The sequence below is a fragment of the Akebia trifoliata genome, chromosome 1 (assembly GCF_017979445.1).
Source record: "Akebia trifoliata isolate Shusen 1 chromosome 1, ASM1797944v1, whole genome shotgun sequence".
Taxonomy (NCBI): domain Eukaryota; kingdom Viridiplantae; phylum Streptophyta; class Magnoliopsida; order Ranunculales; family Lardizabalaceae; genus Akebia; species Akebia trifoliata.
Genome location: NC_141375.1, coordinates 7,632,505 through 7,655,536, shown reverse-complemented (window position 1 = coordinate 7,655,536; position 23,032 = coordinate 7,632,505). Strand labels below are relative to the sequence as shown.

Below are 23,032 nucleotides of genomic sequence, written 5' to 3'. Positions count from 1 at the left end.
GATCAGGGCCGACAAGTAGTTACATAATTCGACGGTTTTGGGCCGTCGAATTTTGTGTATTTTCACATAGTGAGAGGCCATTGTTGGAGGCAATAACTTGGGTATACTTGAAAGACCGACTGAGATCTTGGTAGGACCGATGCCTTAGGAATGTCTAAGGGATCCGTGGAGGTGTTGATAAGGGGAGATGACTTGATTTTTGAAGGTGCAAAGTATGAGGTTTTGTCAAATTTAACGTTGTACTGCTAGATATTAAAACAATCATTCATAATGATTTCTAATTGGATGTAACCTGTTATGTGGATTTATCACATATGATACAAGGACAATACCTTAGGGCTAGATTTATTAGATAACTTCAAACATTTGATATCCTTTTTCAATTCTTAAACAAAACTTTCAATTCTTGAATAATTTTAAAGTGATATTTCAGCTTCTGTTCTATCACCGTCATTTTCTTCTTCAAGTTATCAACCTATGGGTTTTTCTTTTTAGACTGAATATCATTTTCCTCTTTCCTCTCATAACCCTTACAAAATGGAGCAAGGACAGTCTCGCAAAGTTTTGAATCAATTTTAACATATTGATAATCTGTTCTAGATGATATATACATATAAAAAAATAGATTGAGATATATATATATATATATATATATATATATATATATATATATATATATATATATATATATATATATATATATATGATTAAAATCGTAGTTTAATAATTCATACCAAGCAATTGATAAACTTTCTGACGTAAAATTCTCGTTCCTTAGTAACACAATAAGGGTACTTGAGATACCTTGGGAAATAATTGAAAATATGCAAGGGAATTATTATCGGGATATGTTCAAATGCCCATACCTACAAGTGCATAAGAACACATGACGAGCACTTAAATAAACATCAATATTTATAAAAAGTAGTATCTGAAACTAAGATTAAATTTATAACTTGAACTTTTACATGTTTACCAGTTTCCTTAAACTTCGTCGTACAAATGCGTAAAGACTTTAAAAAGTAATTGTGTACTAATTTACCTCAAGAGATCCTATTAAAGACCTTATCGCACTATACCATACTTAAAAGTTCTTTACTAATCTTCAAAATGTCTTTAGGAAGTAAAATGTAACAACTATGTACAATAAAAAATATTCTTTTAAATTTAATAAAATTTTCATTTTTTAAGACTATATTAAGTACAGTCGTAAAAGAATTTAATATTATCTCTTTTAGCATATCAAAGTACTTATTCAAAAATAATTTTTACTCAAATCTCATCTTCCTTTGAGAAAGAACCAATTTCATCACTACTATACAAACTTCTTAAACCTAATATCAATACAACCTCACCCTGTGAAATAAAAATATTTTTAATTCTAAATGAAAAGTAATAATTTTTTGGATCAAATTTCTCTATGAGGAGAAAAATCAAATTGCTACACATTGGGATGTCTGGCATAGATAGTAGTGGACCGAAGCTCGTAGAATTTAAACATGTCTTCTGCTCAGATGTTAAATTCAAGAATAATTGACAATATTTTCGCATTACATACAACACGCTCTGAAATAAATATTAAAATATGATATCTTATTTTTCAAAATGTAAAAAAAATATAGAACTTAATTTCATAAAAAGATAATAACATACCATGTCAACGCACATTAGAACAATTTGCAACACGATAGACCTAATATAGACCACTGGAAAATAAATAATTAATTTGATAAGCAATACAAAACAACCTTAAATCTCGATAAACCATAGTTATTTCATGTACATAGTAGTATCTACAATTAGTGTCATATTTATATATACATGTGAAAAGAATTTAACCTTAACAACAACCGTATAATGATTGTAATTTTCATTTATTGTTTATATTTTAGAAAAAGTAAATTCATGATATGTTTAATAAATATATGATTCTTATATACATTTTATCATATGGACATTTGAGTACAATGTTTTGAATATAATGTAACAAAGATCATTTTGACATTATATCAAAATGTATTATATACAATATCAAAAGGATCCTTTTGACATGAGATCAGAATGTAATTTATACAATAACAGAATGATCCTTCTGACATTGAATTCATAAAAATAAATAAATTACTTAAAAAAGATTCATTATATATAATTTACATTTTATCCTATATATATACTTGACTATAATGAATAAATACAATGTCAGAAGGATTCTTTTGACATTAGATTCATAAAAAGAACTTTGCTTACATCAAAAGGGTTTATATAGACACTTCTAATACAATAAAAAGATCAACATTTCTCAAAAAAGAATCTCTTTGTACATTTCGTCCTATAGATACTTGAATATAATGATTTGAATATAATATCAGAAGAATTATTTTGACATTATATCAGAATATATTATATACAATGTTAGAAGAATCTTTCTGACATGAAATCGGAATGTAATTTATACAATGTCAGTAGTCTTTTGACATTGGATATTTTAATTGTATTCAAGTGTCCATAGGATCAAATGTATAAATGGATCCTTCTTCAAATGTTGATTATTCTAATATTGGATCCATAGGATGAAAGTGTACACTAGAATCATTTTGATAGAATAAGTTTTTTATGAATTGAATGTTAGAAAGATCCTTCTGACATTGTATAAAACACATTTCAATCTCATGTTAGAAGGAATCTTCTGACATTGAGTTTTTTCATTATATGAGTGTCCAAAGGATTGAAATGTACAAAGAAATCTTTTATGACAAATGTTGATTACTATAATAATGAGTCAATAGGATAAAAGTATACATTAGATGCTACTTTTATTTATCTGGGGATGTTAATGGATATGATTAGACCTAAAATCTGATGTGATAGCTTCGTGTTTGGATCGACATTTTTTTTTTATTATAGTCACAAAATTCTTAGAATTTTTTTCAAAATTATTCGAATAAAAGATTAATCATAGAATACGGTAACAATGTTTTCCTCCACTTCAAATTTTATTTTTTTCGATATTTAAACAACAAATATTTTAAGATTTATTTAGGAAACTTTCTCGAATTAGTTGAATTGATTAAAAATAGTAAACTAAAATATAGGAGATGAGAATCCTATGATTTTTTTTTTTTGTTAAAATATGTAAAAAACACTAAAACAACATGAATGAATTTAATTGGGCCATCAACAAGTAAATATGTATAAAAAACTTAAAACAAAATACGGAATTTAATGAGCTATTAATCAATAAAAATAACTTAAATGTGTAAAAAAATAAAATTAACCTTAAAAGAAAATGGAATAATCAATCACAATGTAGTTCAAAATCCCATGATTTTCTTGGTTTAAATATGTAAAAATAATAACAAAAAAATCATAAACTAACACGAAGTAATTTATTTGAGCCATCAATAAGTAAAAAATATAGGTGAAAATATAAAAAAAAAAAACCTAAAACATAATAAGGAATTTAATTGTGCTTTTAATCAATAAAAAATAGTTTTAAATATGTTAAAAAATCAAATTAACTCTAAATAAAATGAAATTTAGTTGAACTATTAATCAATCACTATGTACCTTATACATGTATAAAAAAATAACCCTAAAAAAAAGGAAGTTGAACTATCAGCTAAACAAATGTAGTTTCAAATATGTTTAAAAAAAAAAAAAAAAATCTAAGTGAGGAGATCAATTGAGTAAATAGAGCAAGATAGTGAATCGACCAAGAGAAGATGATGTTGATCGATTTAAGTCATAGCCGCCGTTCAACTTTGGTATACTTGAAGATCCGTTCGAGAAAGAAAGAAGATGAAGACATGATCTCAGATTTGAGGAGATGGAGAAGATAAAAAACGTATTTTTGTTAAAAGATTAAAAAGACTTAACGGATTTGATGAATTTTAATGTATTGTTAAGGTTAGAATGGTAAATGCATAAGTAAAACAAAAAAGGATATTTTCGATACAAAAAAATTCGATTTTACTATTTTGGTAAAAAAATATTTCCGAAAACGATAAATTACCATTTTCTAAAATATTTGCTACACTTTACCGCTCTTGTAAATTTCTCAAAATCTTAAATCATGTATAATGTAAAACATAATCGGTTTCATGGGTACTTTATACCCATAGGATAGAACCTGAATGATATGAGTAGTTATCTCCTCTCCAATCCAAAAAGAGTTGTAATTAATTTAGATGTCTGAAACAAAACAAAATAAAGGGGCAACCAAAGTAGTGAAGTTGGTGTGGCAATGTGACAGTCTCTCAAGGAAACTTGTCTTACATAATTCTGCTATTTCCTTGGGGGGACGATATATGTTGAGCCCTAGAATACTATCAATAGAAATAAATATACAAATTGTGACATTGAGCTCTGAAATAATGTGCCTTTGGAGAAAGTTGTTGTTGGCATCTAGAGAATTTACGTCGACCTCCAGACTGTTGGAGTTGTGGTGAAATTCGCTGCTAGTCCCTTGACGATCGATTGGCTATCGAGTAGTGTCGTTGCTGTGAAATATATTGTTGGTCAATGGACGATGAATATTTCTCACCATATTACCTCTGTTGATCCCCTATCATGAGCATCACGAATCATATAATAGCATATACCAAGAGCATATATAGAAAGTAAGTCAAAAGAAACTTGAACTGTTTTAACTCACTGTATTTCAAAGAAACCGTTCTTCAATGGAATTTTTTCATAAGGTATCCAGAAGCAAAGAAGAGAAGAAAATAAAAGGAGATATGGAGGATCATATGTATCTGCTTTGGAGGTGCCTCCTTCAACGCACCATTTGTGTATTTGTAGCGTGTATCAAATTCTTGGAGATTCACTTTGTTGGCGAAATTCACTGCTTGAAAGATGATATTATGATCTTTCTAAATAAAATAATACTACTTACAACGGAAAATAAAGACCATGAGACACTATACATTTTTTTCAAAATTTTACAAAATATAAGGACTATATAATATGGCAATCTACTTAAATAATGGTCACAATAACAAAATTACTTCCATGATTGTGCCCTTTAAACTCAAAGAATCCCTTAAACCTTAAACAATAAACATTTGTATAGAGGCAAAACCAATAATAAAAAACAACATTGTCTAGAGTGTGGCTCTAATCGCACATGTAAGCATTAATGGAAGTCGAGGATCACCCCTTGCCATAGTTGTTCCAACATTTATCTGTTATTCTTGTCTCCTACGAAGTGTTGTGGAAAAGATATTATTCTATTCAAAAATCTAAGTTAATTTGAGATTTGATGGATAATCAAAAGCTACAAAATTGGTAGATGTAGGAATGAAAGTGGAGTTTAATGGGTAGTAAGTACTTAATATCTACATCACCCACAGTTAAAGATTTTAAGAATATGGATAGTTATCCCCATGCAATCACCCAAAGAATATTAGTGAATTACTATTTCATAAGTTGAAAATGAGTTATTTACGGTTTTCAGCTCACTGTTCATTTTAATTACCAATACGTGAACAATCGTGTTTTTGTTAAAACAATTCAGAACGAAGTGACTATTTAGCAGATTTAAAGTGACAATTTTGCAGGTTAACGTGACAATTGTCACTTGAAACCTGCAAAATACTCGGTGTGTTTGGTAACACTTCTAAAGTCAAAATGGAGTTGGTCCACCTTTAAAAATCAGACTTCAGAAGCTTTATTTTCATTTGTTTCATTTCAGATTTTAGATTTTAGAATCGAAATTCAAAAATTTTGAACCTACGCTGAGGGACGCTGGATGAAACTTCTGAAGTCTGATCTCTACTTTCCAGACTTTAGAAGTGTTACCAAACATCACTTTAAAAACCTCCGAATTGGTTATCGTTCATGTTTTGATAATTAAAATGAACAGTGAGCTAGAATCATAAATTCGTCAAGAGTGGATCACTTTTTTGTAAATATCTCAAAAAATTATGATAGTCAAAAAGAGCAACCAAATAGTGAGGCTCTAGCATGCAAATGTGAGCCACATCAGTCTCTTAAGGAAACGAGTCCCACATACCTGTATTATTCTCTTTAGTCTCCTGGTCATGGGCAAATCTGCTATGTTCTCTTGAAGGATCTAAGCGGAGATCTTTGATACCATCACGGGAGAAAAATCCTCTATTAGCGTCATGACCAACATTGATGCTGGTCCTTGGAAGATCTTTGTCAACCTCTTGTCTGTTGGAGTTGTGGCGAAATTCATAGTTATCCCTTGGACCATCTATGGGATCCTGTAAGATAAGCAAAATAAGAGAAAAGATCGTGTAAAGAATAGAAAGAGAGATAGGGTATCAAAATTGGTTTTATCTTCAGATTTTCTTTATTCAATTGAGAGTATCAAAAACAGACATTGATTGCTCTTAGAAACATATAAAAATTAGTCAAACAAATTAGGATCTTGGCCACTTCTTTCTTAACGTTCGGCTTTGAATTTAATTGGCATGAAGCTAATAGAATTTTTTTATTTTTATTTTAACCAAGGATGCCTCTAGCATAACTGAGGATTTATGGAGAATTTTGATTGAAGATTCATGTTGTAACTATTCTAGAGATTCAAACCTAGCTTATCAATCAAAGATAAAAGAGAGATAAAAGGTAGCAGGTATCTACTTCAGAGGTTCCTTTTGTAACGCACCAGGGGTGTACGTTTGGAATTTCAAGACCTCCATTTTCAACACAATGGATCAAATCTAAAACAATTTTCTTTTAATATGATGTAGAGGAAGATGTTATTTTTTTAATTCCAATATAACGGTTTCTCAATCATCTAAAGGTATACAAGAAATAAGCACTACAGAGGATCTACTCCCCCGTGAGAGAGTGCTGTATCAACAAAGCAATAAAATCTAACCCTTTAATTTTGAAACTTCAATGATCGTCCATTTTCAACGCCTTGATCAAGTCTAAAACTATTTTTAATTTTTACTTTTTTCCTTTTCAAATCTTATTATAGTACATTTTATTTGAAACTTCATGACCTTCCTTTTCAATTCCATAAACTTTTGTAAATGTAAAGATATATAAAAGCATATTGGGGATAGCGGATGAAGGCCACTGTAATGTGCGAAAGCAAGATGAAATCTATTAGAAATTGGAAAGCAGTACTCTCAAATAGGGTTTGAGACTCTCCATCAAACAAATGATTGAGATGAGATTATGTCCCCTAGGGATTCAAACATGAGGGATCACTATAAAACATATACAAATAACTAGGAAAGTTTATGTTTGAACAACCGTCAAACTTTGTCTGAGGTTAATAATATAGCCTTGAAGTTTTGAATGAAAGTTACAGGCTATTTACATTTGTAAAGTCTAAAATTCCACCCAAGTCGAATGTATATGGCTTATGAAGTCACTTTCATAACTTTTGAGTCAAGAAAATATCTATATTAGATAATGATGAATGCATGCGGTCTTGGTACGTGGTTAACGTGGCAAGGGGCATAGAACCGTACATCTTTTTCTTGTGTATCCCAATGAAAACGATTTATGATTCTGTGCCCTTGCCACGTCAACTCCATATCCAACCACGTACCAAGACCGCATGCATTCATCACAACTCATATAATAAATGAAAGTCATATAGTCACTGCACAGGACACAGTGTTTGACATTAAGATGGCTTGGAGGTTTGCCCAGAACCCTAGATACTTTTCCCCAAGATACGAGCAAAAAGTATTCATGGTGCTAAGCACACCTCCATGTAATCTCAATGTCGAATGCAGTTGCATAAAAAGTCACTATGGGAAGACTTTATAATAAAATCCAATTTTGGAACACACTCTCTTTACATACCCCCCCCCCCCCCCCCTACATAAAGAGGGATTGAGATTTAACCTCATTATGCATCTCGAGGATAATTTTTAAATTTTATTGTATTTTTTTCTTATCTTTTTTTACTACAATACAACTCCAACTTTACATATTATCTATCATTTTCTCCCTTTTCTCAATAATATATCCTCCAACTTTACGTACTAGCATAATAAAATGAATAATACTGAATTGACATCAAGATTGTACCTCACGTCACACTTTCTTGACTTGGAAGTGTGTAAGAGTCATAGATGCTTTCCATAGAGATACGAGTGAAAAAGCATTTATGGTTCCAACCTACTTCCACAACAGGAAAGTGCAATATCAGGTACATTCTGAGCCTTCGTTTGTAAAATAAGTAAATAAAACATTTTTTAATATATTTTATTATATAAAATTATATTTATATTTTACCTTTTTATCATAAAGAACATGAAATAATAGAGTTCGGCTTGCTTGACAATATTAGCAAAGGAAAACGCTAGCCCCAACTGGGTTGTGACTCTTCACGGTACAAACGGTAGGGATTGCCAAGAAAATTAAATGCATCCCTTGAAGGTCAATGACAATAAATCTATGATTTTATTTCTTCATATTATAACGATCTGGTCTGGGGTTAAAAAAGTCGTATTAGTAAAGCCCCCACCCTTTCTAAGTCAGTTTAGAATTTTTATGAAATATAAAACATATAACTTAGGAAAATTTCAATCAGAATCTAGGAGTTCTAAATCAACCCAATTTGACTTGTATGCTAAGTCAGCTTGGAAATCCTTCGAGGTCAGTTTACTCTACTGAGTTTCTGGTGAGGTAAGTTTTAGAATTATGAATTAATTATACAATTAATCCTACTAAGATCAATATAAAATATTAAAGAAATAAATCATACCTTTTGAAAATAGCTGTTGGCCCCAATACTGCTCTTACCCGGTAAACCAGTTGTGTTGTGCCCCTGGATCGGGTGGTTCATGATGAATTGAGAACCATCTTTGGAGTGAGGACGATATGTAACGCGCTCCTGAATTGGGTGGTTCACGATTAATTGAGTGCCATCTTTGGACCGATCACGATATGTATCGCGCTCCTGAATAGGGTGGTTCACGATTAATTCAGAGCCATCGTTGGACCGATCGCGATGTCTATTGCTATTGCGCTCCTGAGAGCCATCTTTGGACCAATCACGATATCTACTGCGCTCCTGAGTAGGGTGGTCTACGATTAATTCAGAGCCATCTTTGGACCGATCACGATATGTATTGCGCTCCTGAATACGGTGGTTCACAATTAATTCAGAGCCATCTTTGGACCGATCACGATATGTATTGCGCTCCTGAATACGGTGGTTCACGATTAATTCAGAGCCATCTTTGGACCGATCACGATATGTATTGCGCTCCTGAATACGGTGGTTCACGATTAATTCTGAACCATCTTCGGACCGATCACGATATGTATTGCGCTCCTGAATACGGTGGTTAACGATTAATTCAGAGCCATCTTTGGACTGATCACGATATGTATTGCGCTCCTGAATAGGGTGGTTCACCATTAATTCAGAGCCATCTTTGGACCAGCCACGATATCTATTGTTGTTAAGGCCAAATGTACTATTGTTTGTTTGACGTTCCATATTGCAGTTGAATCCTACCCACACTAAGAGGGAAAATGAACTATTGGCCTAAAGATATACCTTAAAAGCCACAAAATGAGGCCGTTGGGACGTGGTGTCCCCAATGATGCTATTGCTAAGCCCTGCACATAACTTGAGTCCCGTGTTTTTATTATTACAAGGCTTACTAAGGCCCTCCTGGTTGAATTGGTTATAAAGAAGCAATTTTCGAAGAAGAGAACAAAGTCACTTTAGAGGTTGAGAGCCAAATTGCCGCCCCCTCACGAAGAGAACAAGCTTACTGAAACAGTCAAGAACGCAGCAAGCTCAAAACCCATTAGTTCGTAGTTCAAATACCATCGAAGAAACTAAGAAGCAGAAAGGGTGGTTGGAAGAAGAGAGAAAGCAAGGGGTAACATCCAAACCGCACCGGATATAAATGTATATGTAGTGGTTGGGAGTTGACTGAAGAAAATGAATACGGGGTTCTTGGAAGCTACAAAGAATGTGCTTTGGGTCGATTAGGACTTGAGAAGACCTACTTATTCGGGGTCAAGCAAAGGATAATTAAATAAGATTAATGCTGGAGTGACCTTAGTGGGAGACACACGGGAGACATCTTGACGTGATGATGTGTATGCCCATAGATGCATTTTCTCCCGAGATGTGAGTAAAATGTATCAACGGACATGCACGAGCCACCACGTCAAGGTGTCCCTTGTGTGTCCCCCATTGAGGTCACCCTAGCACGATTCGTTAAATAAATAAAAAAGTGTGTATCGTATGCACCCAGGGTGCAGGCTGGAAACGCTCATCCCACACCTCAAACATTGTCACGTAAGCCACAATCCAAAGAAATCACCTTGGGAGCATATGAGCCGATCTCATTAAAATAATGAATAATGATTTTCTAACTACAAAATCTTTGTTTGGTCAATGCTTACCTAATGTTGCACTATGAACACTAAATCATAGATCTTTTTTCTCGGGATACATAGGAGCACATCTTTTATGGGGATGTGCAATTTTGTATCCCGAGGAAATAGATCTACATTACGGGGTGGTTAGAAACTGACTGATTCATGCACCTTATTTTTTCAAAGTCAACAGAGGAAAATGAAATTATATAACTCCAACTTGAAGAAATTTTGTTTTTTTAAAGCCAACCGAAGAAAATGCATATGTAGTCAGTCTACAAAGGAAAATGAATTATATAACTCCAACTTGTCGGAAAAAAATTATTTATTGAAAGCCAAATGAATACGGAGTTCTTTGAAGCTACGGAGAATGTGCTTTAGGTTGATTAGGACTTGGAAGAAGACCTACTTATTCTTGGTCAAGCAAAGAATAATTAAATAAGATTAATGCTGGAGCGACCTTAGTGGGGGACATCTAGACGTGGTTACGTGCATGCCCGTAACTGCATTTTCTTCAAGATATTAGTAAAATGCATTTACGGACATGTGTGAGCCACCATATCAAAGTGTTCCCCGTGTGTCCTCCACTAAGGTCACTCTAGCACGACTTATTAAATATAAAAAAAGTGTATCGTATGCACGCAGGGTGGAGGCTAGAAACCCTCCTCCCACACCTCAAACATTGTCACGTAAGGCACAATCTAAAGAAATCACCTTGGGCGCACATGATCCGATCTCATTAAAAAAAAGAATAATGATTTCTAACTAGAAAGTCTTCATTTGGTCAATAATTACCTGATGTGGCACGGACACGAAACCATAGATCTTTTTCCTCGAGATACACAACTGCATTTTTATGGAGATGTGTAATTGTGTATCCCAAGGAAAAAGATCTACATTACGGGGTGGTTGCAAGTTGACTGACTCATACACTTCAAATTTTCAAAGTTAAGTGAGGAAAATGAAATTATGTAAGTCCAACTTGTTGGAGAAAATTTATACTTTGAAAGCCAACTGAAGAAAATGTATACAAAGTTCTAGGAAGAATGTGATTTGAGTCGATTAGGACTTGGGAGAAGACCTACTTATTCTGGGTCAAGCAAAGAATTATTAAATTAGATTAATGTTGGAGTGACCACAGTGGGGGACACACGAGGGACATCTTGACGTGGTGGCGCACATGCCCATAGATGTGTTTACTCCGAGATATGAGTAAAACACACCTACAAACATGCGTGCACCACCACGTCAAGGTGTCTCCCATGCGTCCCCCGCTAAGGTCACTCTAGCACGACTCATTAAATAAATAAATAAAAGAGTGTGTATCGAATGCACCCAGGATGGCGGCTAGAAACCCTTCTCCCACACCTCAAAAATTGTCACGTAAGCCACAATCCATAGAATTTCCTTGGATTATGTGGCAATATTTGTGGTGTGGAAGGAGGTTTTCTAGCCTCCACCTTGGGTGCATACGATCCAATCTCATTAAAAAATCAATTATCATTTTCTAACTAGAAAGTCTGCATTTGATCAATACTTGCCTAATGTGACACAAACACGAAACCATAGATCTTTTTTCTCGGGATACACAACCTCAATTTTTTATGGGGATGTGCAATTGTGTATCCCGAAGAAGGAGATCTACATTACATGGTGGCTGGGAGTTGAATGACTCGTACACTTTATTTTTTCAAAGTCAACGGAGGAAAATGAAATTATATATAACTCTTATTGGAGAAAATTTATGTTTTGAAAGCCAACCGAAGAAAATGTATACGGAGTTCTTCAAAGCTACGAAGAATGTGCTTTGGGTTGATTAGGACTTTGGAGAAGACCGACTTATTCCAAGTCAAGCAAAAAATAATTAAATAAATATATAAAAAAGAGTATTTATCTTAAGCACCTAGAGTGGAGGCTAGAAACCCTCCTCCCACACCTCAAATATTATCACATAAGCCACAATCCAAGGAATTTTCTTAATAGAACTTGAAATTATTAAAATGTGATTACATGATGATTTGAATTCAAGATCTCTCCATTTTAAAAAGAGACTTGAATACTACACACAATTGTTGTTTGTTGATGAAAGATAACTTAAAAAATATAACAATACAATTAACAAAGTAATATATCATTCGGATCTTGACAGATATAGAGATGAAACCGTATCCAAATCAGAGTAAGGGACATCAACCATATTTAAATTTGAATATACTTGATAAAACCAAACCCACTAAATTCGAAATCTAATCACTAGGAATTCGGATAAAATCTGTACCATTTTAAGCCCTATTCCTTGGATGGTCTCAATAACAATAAACATAAAAAAAGAATAATGATTTTCTAACTAAAAAGTCTTCACTCAATCAATACTTGGCTGATGTGATGTGGATATAGAACCATAGATCTTTTTCTCGGAATACACAATTTTACATTTTTTATGAGTATGTGCAATTATGTATCCTGAGGAAAAAGATCTATGGTTACGTGTACCATGTCAGCCGAGTGAAGACTTTCTAGATAAAAAATCAGCACTCATAAAGAACAACATTTTGAACCATGCGATGCAATATTTATGAGTAATGATTTTCAGACTCTCCCACGTGTCATACTCAAAATACTCTCCTTAGTCCTGATGTGGCATGTGCCAGAATAAAAAATATTCCACCGTCACCCACTCTTTCCAAGAGGTAGGTGCAGACAGCCCTTGATTGCTTCCTGCTGTGCTGTTCTTATGGTTTTACAAAAACCTCACAGATCGTGTGATTGAAGAAGACGAAGTTGGTTGACTGGTCCTAAAGCACATGCCCATCAGTTTTACAGGGTAAAGCCCTTGGTTCTGTCTTGTGTGACATTTTGGGTTAACCGCCCATTGCACCTAAAATCTGGCCAGTACTCTTTGTTTATGATTTTGGAGTTTTCTGCCAAATGTTATCACTGTCTCTTTTCTTTCATTCATCTTAAAATCATTTATATATTCTTATCAACCTTAATATATTGCTCCTCCATAATTTATAAATGAAAATTGGTAGTTAAAAACTCAATGATTTCATGGAATTTTCAAGGTATAGTGTCGAACCTTGATGTTAGAATGAATGTATTATAACATTGAGGCTCAACGTTACCTATCATCGAACCTCGACGCTAGGATATATTATAGCATTTTGCTATAGCTATTCGTCAAGGTTTGTTAATAGGTAACATTGAACCTCGACACTAAATTAGCGACGTTGCCAGGGATAAGTATATGGTTTCAATTCGAAGAAGAGAGTTTCGATCAAATTTTTCTTCATTTCAATATGTTCAGTCAGGAAAAAAATATTCAGAACCAAAATTCAATCTTTTGGTTACAATCATTGGGCAAATCTAAGCATGTTGGTTGAAATAGAGAGATCAACTCATTGTTTCAACCGTGCCACAACTGAATTCACCATGTCGTGGTATAACAATGTAGTTGAAACTTTTGATTTCCTACGAAATTTTCTAGAAACAGAAGATTGCAATCACTATTGGAAAATTATGACCTTATAACTGGGAGTAATTCAATGAAGGAATAAAATAACTTCTAGGCTCGAATATGATTCGATCTCTTTTAGACAAATACTCTCCCCTACTGGTTAGAACCACAGTATGCAATGGGTCAAAGAATAAATGCCTTCAGGATATAGAGAAGTCTACACTTAAGTTACTAAATCAGATTATGTATGATCCGATTTAGTCTAAAACACTCGAGAATAAGAAGAAACTGAGGATGCCAAGAGCTTAAATTTAGAAAGAAGAGAACACAGAAATTTTCAATGAAGAAATCTAATTTCTAATTGATCTTTTATAGTCCTTTTTGTGACTGTTGATCAAGAACTATGATTTAATGTTTCTTGGTTTAATAGTTATTGGATTGTGTCTGATCTCAAATCTAACGATCCAGATCGCATCCTATCAAAGGTATGTGTCTCATACTTTTTAATCAACACCTATTAGTTAATTCTATATGATTTGATGATTCTGATCGCGTCCGATCAGTTACCATTTGATCTAACGGATTCGATCATCCCTTATCGGATACCAATCATGAATCAACACACCTGATCGATTCTGATCAGGTACAAACATGATCCAATGCACCAAATCATTCTCGATCAGGTACTACTTTGATCCATCATATCTGATCGGTTTCCAATCGTATACTAGCGTGATCGTGCAATGTAGATTACACTCGATCCATTACACGTGATGAATCAACCACAATCGTTGGATGGTTTCGTATCCTGAAAACTTTAAGGCTCCCTAGCTCCTCGCGACAATGCAAAGTGCAAAGTGCAAAGTGCGTCTAAAAGCACCCAATGCGCCTTAAACTTCTAATCACCCTTTCTCACATGTGAAGCATCACCTCGAAGCACCGGATCAAAGCCTTAAAAATGTAATACAAATACAACTAACTATGTTGACTACTACTTATAAGGTACACCACTATCTCACTTGTGAGCAATGTGGGACTAAACCTTATATACACAAAAAACCCAAAATCTAATATAAGATAATCAAACAAATAAACCACAAAAACTGATTTTTATTCTGAAAATATTCAACAAACCCCCACTATTTGAAAACATAAATAGTAAAACATAGCCAAAGTTCCGTCAATTTAACCCGGTTAAGAAAAGAGGAACTCTCTAATAATCAAGAAATTCAACATATTTAAATCTCAAAAAAATTTGGTAGATTCACTTTCTTTACAAATTCCATGTGATGATGCATGTTATAATATGATGTGCTTAAATTATATTATGATATTATGTTGTCATTATATTCATTGATTTACATGATCTTATGAAGTCCTTGGGTTGTAGTCCCTAAAGTCTTCGGAGAAGATCTCAAAATAAGATAGGCCATATGCGACAAATGTTTGAGCTTGGCCGTGAGTGCCGACACTGAAGGATAAAATTGGTTCATGTATGATCGTAATTATTGATTTTATTTCATATCATATTGTACACATGTTATTCGTGTAGATTGATTTTTCCTACTAAGCATCATAGATTATGGTATTTTATAACTAGCATTTCAGATCAAGGAGTGGTTTTGGTGAGTGAATGTGAAAACTAAGGATTTAACTGCTTTCCTACATTTTTCTTTAGATTAAGATATATTTATATTTCAAGTTTATTTTATTTTATTTCATGTTTGATACTCTTAATTTGATTTGTAACTCGTTAATTTGATTAAAGGGGAATAATGTTTTGTTATTTGAATGTCGATTTTTCATAAGACTAATGGATAGATGATGATTTTTTAAAATTTCGACCCATAAATTTTGTAATGGGTCTGAAACTCGTTATGAGTTAAATAGTGAGCAAAAATATGAATGCAAATTGATATGGTTTGCAAAAATCGGGGTTAGGGCTTAATAATTATGAATTTTTAATGGCGATTAAAAAGAATTAGGTTTTGTAGAAGTCAACGCCTGACCCGAATTTAGACCTACTTAGAGTCCAAACCAAAATTTCTTTAAAACATGAAAAATTTTAGATCTAGAAGTGAACTTTCTAGAACTTCTACTCATTTTCAAAAATATTTAGTGTGTTGTCCATAGCAACCTAATCTTTAAAATGTGACAGTTCTGTCCTCAAGGGGACTGCACACCTTGGTTATTTAAATCTTTAAATTACTCAAATAAAATCTTCTAAAGTGTGTTTGTTTTATATTTTATTTTAAAATACGATTAAATTGTGTTTCTAATGGTGTGTGGAAGATTCCATTCCAAGTTGTTTTGACTAATCAATGAAATTAATTTTTAAACTGTTGAAACTCTATTATTAATACTTTGGTGTAAAGGACTTTTTTTATGCTTTGTGAAAATCATATGAAAAAATCTGAACTAGGCATGTTTTAATTAAATTCACATGTTTAGAGTGATAAATTCACCTTAAGAGCGGATTAAGAAAGACCTTAGGTCAAGTTTAGGAGACAATGGAGATTACTAAAAGAATCTAGGTGAGGACAAAATATCATTGTTTAGAATATGGGTACTTAGGGAATTAAGAGGGAATTAGATGAGGGAAAATCTCATTTAGAGAGGTTGATGAGGTCATTTCCCAGGAAGGATCTCGTACACACATGGACTTCTCAACTACCTAACTGAATTGAATGAATGTTAGGTATGGCTATCCTTGGCTATTCTTGAGGAAGGACCGGTGTAAATTGAACATGCACATATCACCAGGAAAAGACAACATAAAAATGACTAGGTCATATGCACCAAACGACCAAGCAAAGCTATACTTGGCCGTTTGGCCCATATGGCCAGGAAAAACTTGAATTTTTTATGATCATGCTTGATCTTCTTTTATTAGTTTAACTGGATCCCATTTTTGGATCAAAATTCTCTCGATTTGATCTTTGATGCTGGATTCGAATGAACTTTCTAGCTTGTTAGATTAAATTGGGGTGTTGACAACCATGTCTAACCTATTGACAAGAAACAAGACATCCTAGAGAAAGACAAAATTCAAGTAGAAGAATTCATAGATTCCCCCAAGGAAAGGAGAAAGATTTGGAAATGTTCTGCTTGTTCCATCAATTCCGCGAGCACTATTTCCCCGTCACCTTAGAGACGATAAGAAGAGTCAGTAATTCGAGATCATCCACGAAAATTTCCAAAATGCATACATCAATATATCATTCTTAGATACCATTAAGCAGATACCTTCTTATTGTAAATTCCTACAAGATTCGACTATTATCAAGAGGACAACACAGTTTCCTCGGGAAGCCATCATGGCAACTCAAGCTTTGTCACTCATCCAACAAACAGTTGCACCAAAATTTAAAGATCTTGGATGTTCGATAATTTCCATTTGCATTAAAGATCGAGTGGTTGAAAAATGTTGTTTAGAATTAAGGGTAGGTGTCAACTTTTTACCTTACTCGATTTATAAACAACTAGATTTGGGGTTTTGAAATCCACCGATATCACATTGAGTCTAGCTAATAAGTTGATTAAGGTTTCCAAAAGAGTGGTTGAAGACTTGATAGTGAAAGTCAAGGATTTCTATTTTCTAACCTATCTCTCGTTAATCAGTTTTTTGTCCACTAGATCTTGCTCAACTACTTTCAAAGACTCAAGATCAAGATTCAACGACACAATCAAAACAAGAGGACCTTGTTGCCCAACCAACAACTGATTTGGTTCATTTACATACAACAGAACTACAATCACAAGCTTCTTCGGCCTTAATTGAGCTCAATGATCATGCATTAGTCATTCATCAAACTTTCGATTCAGACCACTCACCTACAAATGCATTAGATCCACCATATCAAGCTTCCCAAGGTGAATCTTCAGTTCACCACCAAATGGTGACACGATTACAACATGGTGTTTTCAAACCCAACCCCAAATATCCTAATCTTCATCAAAGTTCTTCCTCCAAATCAGTTCCTACTGAACTAAAGATAATTAAATCTGCATTAAAACATGTAGGATGGACTACTGCAATGAATGAAGAGATTAGAGAACTTGAGAAAAATCAAACTTGGGATCTTGTTCCTTAATCCCCATCCATGCATATAGTTGGATGTAAATGGATGTTCAAAACAAAACTTCGACCTGATGGAGGCTTAGAGCGACTGAAGGCCCGATTAGTTGCAAAGGGGTACAATTAAGTAAATGGAGTTGATTTTTCAAAAACTTTTTCTCCTATCAAGTCTGGAAGTATTTGAATAATTTTAACCATTGTTGTAGTTCGAAAGTGGAAGATCCCGACAACTTGATGTAAAAATGCGTTTCTTCATGTGTTTTTGCAAGAACTAATACAGATGGAGCAACCCCCTGGTTTCAAGGTTTCAAGGACCCGAACCATCCTACTGTGTGGAGCACCTAGGGCCTGGTTCGATCGTTTTAGCAGTTTTCTACTCAATATGGGTTTCTTTAGTAGCACCACGGATCCCTCATTTTTTGTTTATCACTCCACTCACGGAACTATTTTACTTCTCCTATATATAGAAGATATGGTTATCACAAGAGATAATCCACTATTTATTGATTGGTTTGTGCATTAGTTTGTGAGTTCTCTATTAAGGACCTTGGTGATCTTCACTACTTCCTTGGTGTGGAAGTTCATCGATCCACTAATGGCCCATTCTTATGTCAATCAAAATATGTTTGCGATCTCCTCAATTCTGCCCAAATGACAGATTTCAAAGCTCTATCCACCCCTACGGTAATACATAGATGCAAACCACACTCTGATCAAGAGATTTTTTCTTGATCCAACTCATTATCGAAGTCTTGTAGGAGCATTGCAATATCAGCATTTTACCAGACCAGATTTATCATGAAGTGTCTACTTCGTATGCCAATTCAAGCAAACACCAACTATGGGTCATTATAAATCTATCAAAGGTATATTACAATACGTTAACGTAACTGTGAATCATAGGACGCGTATACTTGCTAATAGGACGCTTGACCTCTATGCATTTTCTGAATCTAATTGAGCTGGATGCCTCTTCACACAATGGTCCACCACTGGTTTTTGCACTTTTCTTGGCAATTATTGTCTCTCCTAGAATGCCAAGAAGCAAACCATATTGTAAAATTCATAGTTTTATTCATCTATTTTGTTAAGGACAATGTTTGAACTCAAGACCTCTTGAGTGTTATTTGTAAAGTGTAGAGATTTCCTTAATTGGTGGAACATAAACTAAAAGAGTTTTTCCCTTTTTTGTATAAGTTGAAAGTCAAAGATTCTCTTTGCTTTCTTGGTTATGAGAGTTGTAGAGACAACTCTTCAAATTTTTAGTCTCACATCAGATAAATACAAGAATAGTTTTCAACTTATAAATGATCCCTCTCTCTCTATTGCTTGAGTGTGAGTGAGAAAGAGAGTGGGCCTTGCACACACATGAGGGCTCAAGGCACCGTGGGACTGCATCCTATTGTGTTTGGGGCCAACTTGTCAAAAAACCTTAGTACGCGTGTACGCATGCGATGCACCCGCAGGAGGGTGCAAATCTCGAAATTGAAGCCTCACGTAGGTGTGCGTGAAAGGCCCACTTTTGCTAAAATTTTATTGTATTTCAACTATTGATTTGTGCCATTACTTCTTTCTATCTCAACCATTGATCTGCGAGTCAATGTGTTGACCATTTGGTTTCTCTAACATTGAAAAACGGGCTAATTAAGGCCCAAACGTATCTACAATTACTATTGTGGACCGTTGGGCCTACTGTCTATAAAAATAGATTGTGCCCTAATGTTTGAGATACACACAGAAAAAGACCTTTCTAATCTCTCTTCTTCTCTATTCTATTGTTCTCTTATTGCTCATACAACGTTAGATCCGATCGAGTTCGTCGTAGATCTGTTATTTTTGACTGCACAGTTAGTAGAAAGTGACTGTTGAATCTTGGAAACCAGACGCCTAAGACCGACTACACTAAGGATTCATTCCTAAGGGGGCGAAATTGGTTTTAAGGACAACGACTTCTCCATGCCTCAAGTCACCGATAAGTTCTTCCAATTTTTTCATGATCTTGATATTATTTTGTTGGTTTATAATCTACTATTTCAACAACACAAAACCAGAACCAGAATTTACAACAATCTTAAAACTAATTTTGTCTATATTTTATTTCTGATTTTACACTTTAAAAGATGAATTTCAAACCCGAACATGTGAAACCTGATTTGTTGAAACCAGAACCGTTTAATGGAAAATTTTACCAAAGATGAAGCTAGAAGATGTTTTTCCTTGAAGCCCAAAATGTTTTATTTGTTTTGAAAGGAGACAAACTGAAAGGAACAGATCCCAACCTGTAAAACTAGAACAAAGCAAATGGGATTTGTATAAATTACATTTTATCTTGTCTTGTAAACACCCTGTATGACATTTACTATGTATGAGACATTTAGAGAATTGTGGGGAGCTTTAGAGAAAAAATATATAATTGAAAATACAGGGGTTAAAAAATATGTAGTGAAAACATTTTTAAAGTTTTTAATTGTCAATGGGAAGTCGATCATAGACCAAGTGAATGAGTTTCAGAACATTGTTTATGAGTTAACTTATAAAGGCATTAAATTGCCAGAATAGTTTGTAGTGTCATCTCTGATTGAGAAACTTCCAGAAAGCTGGAATGAATATAAGACTAATTTGAGGCAAAAAAAAAAAAAAAAAAAAAAGATAAATCCCTTGAAGACCTCATTGTCTTACATCAACATAGAAGAAACTAGTAAACAAACAGAGAAAAATATTAAGGTGAAACAATTTGTCACCAAAGCCAATCTTGTAGAATGAGACTCTTGACTATCTAGGTTCAAACCTAAGAAAGTGTTTAAAAAGGAAGGAGCAAGAACAAAGAATAATGTTGGCTTCAAGAAGCCAAAAAGCAGTTGTTTCGTGTGTGGTAAACTTGATCATCATGCAGCTGAATGCAGATTCAGGAAGACCAAGGAAAAATCGAAAGGAAACCATGTGAATCTGACAGAAATAGATGATGACACAATAATTGCAGTTATCTCAGAAGTCAGTTTTGTGAAAAATTCAAAGGAGTGGACTGTTGACACTAGTGCTACGAGACACGTATGTGGAAACAGGGAGATGTTTACCTCCTACAATCCTATGGGAGACAAAGTAATCTATTTAGGAGACTCTAGGACATCTCAAGTTGTTGGAAAAGGCAAAGTGGTCATTAAGCTAATTTCTAGGAAGACGCTAGTACTCATTGATGTCTTACACGTTCCTGCAATTAGAAGAAACCTTGTATCTAGTTCTCTCTTGAACAAAGTTGGTGTCAAACTTGTATTTGAGTTGAATAAACTTGTTTTGACCAAAAATGGGGTATTTCTAGGAAAGGGGTATTGCAATGGGGGTTTGTTTGTACTCAATGTTATAAATGAAAATGCATCTTCTACTTACCTTGTTGAGTCAATTTCGGTATGCCATACTAGACTAAGTCACACCATTATAAGAAAATTGAAGAAATAAAAAAACTTAGGTATTTTACCCAATTTAGAAACTAAGGAATTAGATAAATGCGAGATTTGTGTAGAATCAATATTTACACATAAGCCACACTATAGCATATCAAAAGTCTCTTTAGAACTTCTTAGTCTTACTCATAGTGATCTTGGAGATTTTAGAAATCTTGAGTCTAGAAGAGGTAAAAGATATTACATTATTTTTATAGATCATTATTCTAAATTTACAAGTCTATCTTCTTAGACGTAAAAATAAAGTAGAAGATATGTTTTGGAAATATAAAAATGAAGTAGAAAATAAATTAGATAAGAAGATTAAGAGAATAAGATCTGATTGAGGAGGAGAATATGATTCTAATCTCCTCAGTCAATTTTGTGAACAAAATGGCATTATACATGAAGTCATGCCTCCATACTCACCTGAGTCAAATGGAATAGCGGAAAGGAAGAATAGATCTCTTAAGGAAATGTTAAATGCATTACTTATCAACTTTGGAATACCAAGTAACATGTGGGGAGATGCTATTTTGACTATAAGTCACATTCCTAATAGATTTCCTTAGAAGAAATTAGGAAAAACTCCTTATGAGCTTTGGAAAGACTATGCACCTAATTTAAGTTACCTAAAAGTATGGGGATGTCTATGTAAGGTAGGACTCCCAAAAACCAAAAAGAGAAAGATAGGACCTAAAACAGTTGATTGTACATTTTTAGGATACTCTGAAAATAGTATTTCATATAGATTATTAACCTTAAGATCTAATGAAGATAATGTTGATAGCAATGTCATCATTGAAGCTAGGGATGCTGAATTTTTAGAGGATATTTTTCCAATGAAGGTTAAAGCCTTTTTAAACTCTAAAAACAAAGGAAAAATGATGAAAGGAAGAGAAAAACCAGTCCTTGAATCTTTTCCTAAAAAGATAGATCCTACTGAGGTTATAAAAAAATAGAATCTAAAAAGAGTAAAAGAGTTAGAAAAGAAATCAATCTAAGAGATGATTTCTATACTTATGTAATTGATGATGATCTGTTATCTTATCAAAAAGCGATGACATCTCCTGATGTTGTTCTTTGGAAAGAAGCTATTAACAATGAATTAAAGTCAATTATGTTAAACCATACTTGAGAATTAGTGGAGTTACTCAAAGGCACCAAACCTATCGGATGCAAATGGGTATTTAAAAAGAAATTAAGATCAGATAGATCAATAGATAAGTTTAAAGCGAGGTTGGTCGTCAAAGGATTTAGACAGAAGGAAGGGATCGATTATTTTGACACATACTCTCCAGTTACTAGGATTGCTACTGTTAGAGTATTAGTAGCCTTAGCTTCAATTTACAAACTAGTTATTCATCAAATAAATGTCAAACGGCATTCTTAAATGGTGATTTAGAAGAAGAAATTTATATGGAACAGCCCGAAGGATGTGTGGTACCTGGCCAAGAGAATAAAGTGTGTAGGTTAGTAAAATCCTTATATAGATAAAACAAACACCTTAACAATAGTAAGAGAAGTTTGATTCTATACTAAAGTCTAGTGGATATATCTTTAATGATTGTGTTAGGTGTGTGTATAGTAAATTTAATGACAAGACTGGTGTAATCATTTGCTTATACGTAGATGATCTGTTGATTTTGAGAACAAATCTAAAAATAGTTGAGGAAACTAAATCTTTCCTAAATTCCAAATTTGAGATGAAGGATTTAGGAGAAA

At 33.6% G+C, this 23,032-nt stretch overlaps 1 protein-coding gene across 1 annotated transcript; it reads right to left on the bottom strand.

Moving 5' to 3' along the window:
- Nucleotides 1-4,217: 4,217 nt before the first annotated feature.
- On the bottom strand, nt 4,218-10,650 carry LOC147410611 (uncharacterized). The gene is made up of 4 exons (XM_086443925.1): nt 8,699-10,650; nt 6,014-6,227; nt 4,655-4,843; nt 4,218-4,564 (listed from the first exon to the last, which is right to left on the bottom strand). The coding sequence occupies exons 1-3, from the start codon at nt 9,437-9,439 to the stop codon at nt 4,677-4,679; spliced, it is 1,122 nt and encodes a 373-aa protein (XP_086300051.1). The 5' UTR covers nt 9,440-10,650; the 3' UTR covers nt 4,218-4,564; nt 4,655-4,676.
- Between the last annotated feature and the right edge of the window lie 12,382 nt (nt 10,651-23,032).